We start from the raw sequence: 7,791 nt of genomic DNA on the forward strand, positions 1-7,791 counted from the left end.
GTCATAGATTGAAAGTGAAAATTTGAGTTACAACTGAACAACGTTAGCATGCGTACATCGATCATTGTGTTCAAGGGGTATATATGTTTGATAAGTATAACTGTAACAATCACCGGAGTTATATTTTAAAGATGATTTTATTATCTCAAAACTTGTGGAATTGTTAATTTGAAATATGTTTTTTTTTCTTTTAGGTGGTTACTTTTTGACACGGAGGTGACAAATGTCTTTATTTCACATTTAAAATACTTAATGTCTGATCACTACAAATACTTTGCACGACTTTCAAATACATCCATACTAGAGTTACTGGTCATTAGGAATAAGTTTACTATAAGGTACTTTTCTATAAAGATTTATCGTATTACTTTTCCTGTATTTAGGTTACAGCTGTAGACAGTGTCAAACATTAATCTTAGTGAACCCAATGATAAAGCATTCTTTAAAATAAAATGAGGTTTCTTCTAAAAAGATTCGTAAGGAGAAAATAAAAATAATACAATGTGACAGCTGTACAAACTTTGTAAAGGAGATTTTTATACCGCTATAAAATCAATCAGAATTTAAACAACCATCTACATGTTATAGATTACTAGTGTACACTGATGTCTAGTATACATGTTCAAGTAGGATATATGGTTCAGCAGTCAGAATTTTAAATTTTGGAACTTTACTGTCACAACCATATGTCCGTACTGGTTGGTATTAGATAGCACAATATAATTATGATTTTGAGTGTCGTAGCCATTGCTGCATTAATCTCATTGATTCTTTTCTTACATTTGTACATAAATCCACATCTGTGTCCAACATTTCATGAAGAAACTGAATAGATATGTAGATATGCTGGTAAAGGCCTTGTGTTTCAAAAGGCGTTACGTCAAAGCACAAAATACCATGGTAAATAAGGCAGCTTTAATGTGTGGAGTACTGCTTATACTTTTGATATTGATTTGTTACTTATTCACAAGTGTTGATTTGGGGAAATTGCAAAAGAATATACAGGATTGGACCAAGTCGAAAATATCACAATTTCACGGAGATGCAGAGGAAATCAACGAAGAAGTTCTAATAAAACCTCTTCCACCTATCCCACCGCTTAGAAATAATTCTATAGTACTTGTTCCTTCAAAGAAAAAGGTGAGCATCGCAAAAGATAAACCTCCGACATTTTTTAACGACACGCTAGAACGATTTGATGGAATTCGTGTATATGACTGGAATATTAAGGTGAAATCAAATGCATCATGTGTTCCATTAAAAAATTTACATCAAACTACATACATTTGCTTATTTGAACCAAGAGACGACTTTAAATTTTCACACGCATTACTCACTTCGGGGCAATGGGACAGAAATTTACTACGAGAGTTTAGGTTACTACTTGCTCGAAAACAGGACTTAAACTTGTTGGATATTGGATCAAATTTAGGCATTTATACCCTTACAGCAGCTATGCTAGGACATAAGACTGTTTGTGTCGAACCATTTGGTCCAGTCATACCACCATTTCACAAAGCTGTTGTTCTTAACAAATTTCAAGACAAAATAATATTGCTTCCAAATGCTATTTCTAAGGACCACGAATTTGTTAAACTGTCTCATATTGCCAAAGATATGACTTCTGCGGTTGTATCCCCAGCTCATGAAGAGGATTTGACTTTGGAAAACATAGCAACGCAAAAGATCGTTTCGGCCATCACATGGAAAGAACTTGCTAACTTTTTACCTTTCAAAAAGATAGTATTGAAGTATGATATTTCCTTACGAAACCATAATAACAACCTCATTACTGAAGCCAAAGACTTATTCTCTACATTAGATGTCCAGTATGTATTCATGCATTGGAGCAACTTTCTATTAGATGCCGCTAGTATAGTGTCATTCTTTACCACACGGTCTTACATACCGAGAAAAGAAGTGTTTGGTACTAAATTAAGCCTTCTGGACTTTCCAAAATGGAGAGGTGGAGTTATTTGGGAAAAACAGTTATCTGGTAGAAACCATGAGTTTTGATCAAAAGAGTACTTAGTATTAGATATAACTTAAAAATATAATAAATACGTTACTACTGTAACTACATTATTAGGTACTAAATGCTAAAACTTGCTTCAAATATCATATGTGAACCCATTGCTTACATATTTAATTTTTCATTTAGAAATTGTAATTTCCAATCTAATTGGAAATTTGCACACGTTATGCCAGTTTATATAAAAAAAAAAGAGAACAAAAACAAGGTAGAAAATTATAGGCCTCTCGCATTATTGAGCTGTGTAGCCAAAGTATTCGAATGTGTAGTTTTCAAGTATACATACAATTATATAATTTCAAACAGCCTCTTTTACGAGCATTAGTCAGCTTTCCTAAGGGAATATTCTATGGTTTTTTCAACTTATAGAAATCTATCACAGTGTGTGTCAAAACTTGGATGAACAATACTCAAATATTTTTTTATAGTTTGTGATATTTCAAACGGAATGTCAGGAGATTTACTTGAATGGTTAAAGCACAAATCTCAAATACTCAGTCAAGTCAAGATATAAATCTTATATTTTCTTGTAATCAAGTTGGATAACTTATGTCTAATCCTTATAAATATGTTTAATCCAACATACTACCTATATTGATGCTTTGGTTTGGTGTTATGTCTAGTTTTCCTTCTGATTTTATGTGTAATCGTTTTTTTTTATTATTTGGTTCACTACATTGCGTATGAAGATCGTCTTCGGCTCCTGTTTTTATGTTTAGTCTATGTATTTAAATTTTAATGTAATAGTATCTGTATTGTACCAGTATTGATGCCTTGGTATTTCCCACCAATATTTTGCTTTATATGCTGTACTGAATTGGTTGACATAAGGCTTTTTTTTTAAATTTGAAGCTAAATGTTAAACATGTATACTGAATATTACATGTCAAAATCTGTATCACATGCTGTATCAACCCGAGACTCCTATATCATCCCAAGGGCCACTGGCCCGCGGAATGATATCAGTCGAGGGTTGATACAGCATGTGATACAGATTTTAATATGTCATGTTCATTATATCATACATTTTTTAATGTGATTAAAGCATGGTCTGTCAAGGGGTGCGATATGAGGTATGCGATAAGGTCTAGGGGTGCGATATGAGGTATGCGATATAGGTCTAGGGGTGCGATATGAGGAATGCGATATAAGTCTAGGGGTGCGATATGAGGTATGCGATATAGGTCTAGGGGTGCAATATGAGGTATGCGATATAGATCTAGGGGTGCGATATGAGGTATGCGCTAAGGTCTAGGGGTGCGTATTGAGATATGATTGATAAATTGATTGATTGATTGATTGGTTGATTGATTGATTGATTGTCGGGGTTTAACGTCCGAGCAGCAATATTTCAGCTATATTCAGACGATGAACATGAAATGATGTAATGAAATGAAAAAAGGGATGGGACACAAGGATAATGGGGTCAACAAATTTTGGTTGCCACTAGAAAAAGGGAGGGATGGGTAGGGTCGGGCAATTTAGCCTCCTGTGGCGGAGCGCAATGGTTCCTACTCGTATCGAATATCACAGCAGGGTTCTTTAACGTGCGAGGAACGTGACATCTTTCCCAACACGGTGCACCACTATGGTTTGCGGCCAGGTTTTCCGTATTATAGCCTGACAACCCCAGCATGTAACACGCCAGGGGTATCCCATTCCACCATCTGGAGCACACATCCCAGTTGCTCTGTGGGCAGAGCGCCTACCCCCCCCCCCCCGGCTAGGTTTTTGAGCACTATTTAGTCGCCTTTTACGACAAGCTTATCGCTGCTGCAAGCCTATTCTTTTAACACCCGGACATGCACGGGGAGCGATATGAGGTATGCGATATATGTCTAGGGGAGTGATATAGCGTATGTGATATAGGTCTAGAGGTGTGATATAGGGTAGACGATATAAGGTTGGTGATATAGGGTTTTAACAAACATTTATAATGCATGTACAAAATGTTATATTTTAATCTAAATAAATCATGAATCTTAGTACTAATTGCAATACTTTGTTTGTTTGTTTGTTTTTGTTTTTATTTTTTGTATTTTTAATTTAGTAATTCGTGGTGCATATTACTGTCATATAGTAGCACAATGTACACTCATCTACTGTCATACGGTAGTACAATGTACACTCATCTGCCGTCATACAGTAGTACATTGTACACTTATCGTCCAGATGAATTGTTGTTTCTTTGATATATTCCCCATTTTCATTCATATTAATTCAGATTGGCCGAACAAAGATTGACGGATGTTTACAAAAGTTTGCATATTGGCAAATCATAAATTGCTACAACACTATCAATTTCCATTAGTTTTCAAGATGATAAAAAAGTTTTGTCGTTTGCAGCATGATACGACTGCAATATGTTGATCTCTGTTTACTTGGCACAAAAGTCATATTTCCAACGCTATCACTTCTACAGCAGCTGATTCTGATACTGCTAAGAACTAGCTCCACTGGCATTGACCTCCATTACCTAGAACTGGCTCCACTGGTCTTGATTACCATTTTCTTGAATTGCATCCACCGGCATTGACTTCCATTACCTAGAACTGGCTCCACTGGTCTTGATTACCATTTTCTTGAATTGCATCCACCGGCATTGACTTCCATTACCTAGAACTGGCTCCTCAGGCATTGACTACCATTACCTAGAAGAACTGGCTCCTCTGGCATTGACTACCATTACCTGGAACTGGCTCCACCGGCATTGACTACCATTACCTAGAACTGGCTCCTCTGGCATTGACTACCATTACCTGGAACTGGCTCCTCTGGCATTGACTATCATTACCTAGAACTGGCTCCTCAGGCATTGACTACCATTACCTAGAAGAACTGGCTCCTCTGGCATTGACTACCATTACCTGGAACTGGCTCCACCGGCATTGACTACCATTACCTAGAACTGGTTCCACTGGTCTTGACTACCATTACCTGGAACTGGCTCCACCGGCATTGACTACCATTACCTAGAACTGGCTCCTCAGGCATTGACTACCATTACCTAGAAGAACTGGCTCCTCTGGCATTGACTACCATTACCTAGAACTGGCTCCTCAGGCATTGACTACCATTACCTGGAACTGGCTCCACCGGCATTGACTACCATTACCTAGAACTGGTTCCACTGGTCTTGACTACCATTACCTAGAACTGGCTCCTCAGGCATTGACTATCATTACCTAGAAGAACTGGCTCCTCTGGCATTGACTACCATTACCTAGAACTGGCTCCACTGGTCTTGAATACCATAACCTATAACTGGCTGCACTTTTTTAGCACATTTTCTTTTAAAAATAAAACGCTTTGTGGCATCTATCTGGAACATTTTAGCACACTAACATTTTTTTCAGGGTGGCCTACCTTTGTAAAGATAAAGAATCAGTTGTAGTAGTAGCAATATTAGACAGCTAGACTATTCATTTAATCTCACCGTGACTGAAAGCACAATTTATGTCATTAATATATGTTCTGATCACTAATAATATTTTGTTACAGGTATAAACTTATTAGATTTATTTTGCACGTTTTCAGTCATTTTTATCTGTATGCGATATCCAGTTATTCTGCATGTATTAAGGGTCGATATTTCTAAAACTCGGGCAAAAAATAAGAAAATCTTAAACATACATGTCAAAAGCTCACCTATCTGACAACGCATTCACAATCATAACGTTGACTTACTGTGTCAGTACTCACTGCATTTTTTCACTACAAATCTGACGAAATGTTTTGTATTGTTTTTTTTTTTCATAGGAAGACAAGTAATTTTAGTGGGTTTTTTTTCAAATGTCATTTGCCCTTGAATTGATTATTTACCGTGTAACGCAATGAAAGTATAACACATTTATACCAGCTGAATAACCGGTTTTATTTTCTTATTAATTGTGTCATTGAAGTGGTTGTGTTTCACCCATAGTCTAATTATTATGAATACTGTTACACTCGTACTTATAATCCACATTCTGACCATATATCTGGCTACAATACTTTCTTTTACAAAATGACACAAGACTTATACAGGTGTATGGAACGTGTTAAAAAATATCATGATATACCGATGTATATGGAAATCGTTACACCACACTTATTTAAAAATGAATAAATGCAGATTTTAATCACTATTTGGAAACTTTTGTATTTTTGGATTTGTTTATACATGCATATCATACAAGAGCTATTTTGAAAAGGAGGTTTGTGATTTTCTCCTAGTACAGCAACTACTTTGCACCTGATTTCAAAAGTTAGGTTTACAATGGAGTTTTTATCAACTTTCAAGAAAAAAATGTTTTTAACACGTTAAGGAATTATTATATCATCAAAATTGATAATTTCAAATGTGAAGGGGGTATTTCATCCACACCCCTTCTACTACCGATTACTGCATGGAGAGAGAGAAAAATAGCAAGTCGATTTAACTGAAAAAAATGAAAATCTGCAACTGTACATAAAGGAAATGGAAGTACTGAATTCCCGAATCAGCTAACCCAATGAATCTCTTTGTCTTGGGTCACATGGCCTACCGAATAACCCACCTCTATAAGTATTTAACGCTATTAACTTTACTTTGCGAGGCCTTTTCCTAATAGAAAAAAAAACTGTTAGGTCAGGTTCATAGGTTATATCAACAAATGGTAATCCTCTAGTGAATTATACAATCCTTTTTACATATAAACAATAATCACTGTCCGTCCGACATATGTGTATAAAGGCTAAAAACCACTAATTCCACTTCCCATAGGCTTCTATGCTAATTTCACAATATTCAATGGCTTCTCTGGACTTTACCTTAACTTTAACCTGCAGATGACTATATATCAGCATGATTCTACATATGTCAGCTCACAATCCTCAGAATGGCATGTGGGGTTAGCAGACTTGCAGTGCAGTACTGGTCACCGGAAGTGAAGGGTCTATAAATAGCATGGGAAATCCCAGTGTTTTCACAAGATAGGGGTATATTTAAAAATCATTATGGAGATTAGGCTTCACATCACAAGAAGCAAAATGCACCTATAAAATGTACAGAAATGTTTTTCCTTTCAGAAACTGTTTAAATTTTTTAAATAAGATGAGAACTTTTTTCACAGCACTATGAGGAACAGGGGTAATTTCTGCGTAGGACTATTTTTGCCTACGTTCCGAATGCTCATTGGTTGAATTGGTGGTCTGTAACCTAAAGAATGTTGGCCGTCCATTCGTGCACTCGCCGTACAACAACTTACCAGAGTCTTTAAATACAATACACTATTATACTTTTAACTGAACGATTATATGGAGGCATTATGTTAAAGTAACAACATTCTTTTTTTTATAACACGATGTTAGGTTGAATAATGTCTCTTAAATATTTATTTCATTTGTCGAATGAATATAAATTGACAAGATCTGAGCACTTCAAGCAGGAATTGAACAAAGAGAGATCATCTAAACCAATATTTCAGAATATATGAACAAGCTTAATAATAAATACCGCTCTCCTTTTTATCATAGGATTAAGCAATGTTTTTTCCCGATTTTATCGATGTGTAAATCGGACCATTCACACACAAAACAAATAAGAAGTCCTACGAAGGACTTTTATGTCAGGTTTGTGAGTGAATGGTCCGATTTTACACATCGTTAAATTCTGGAAAAACTCTTGTTAATCCTTATCATTTCAATCCCTATCTGAAATACATGTATACTCATTTTTTTTTCTTGCAGGCTCTCATTTAGTGAAATTGACAAATGCAAGTTGTAGAAATGTTACTTAA

The 7,791-nt window shown here is 35.7% G+C and overlaps 1 protein-coding gene across 1 annotated transcript; it reads left to right on the top strand.

Annotated features, from left to right (window-relative positions):
- Nucleotides 1–604: 604 nt before the first annotated feature.
- On the top strand, nt 605–4,030 carry LOC148629878 (uncharacterized). The gene has a single exon (XM_088558924.1). It carries the CDS (start codon nt 817–819, stop codon nt 2,014–2,016), a length of 1,200 nt encoding a protein of 399 aa, XP_088415050.1. The 5' UTR covers nt 605–816; the 3' UTR covers nt 2,017–4,030.
- Nucleotides 4,031–7,791: the final 3,761 nt, after the last annotated feature.

Source organism: Perna viridis, chromosome 1, assembly GCF_037379345.1.
Source record: "Perna viridis isolate PV_CMFRI_1.1 ecotype Kerala chromosome 1, ASM3737934v1, whole genome shotgun sequence".
Classification (NCBI taxonomy): domain Eukaryota; kingdom Metazoa; phylum Mollusca; class Bivalvia; order Mytilida; family Mytilidae; genus Perna; species Perna viridis.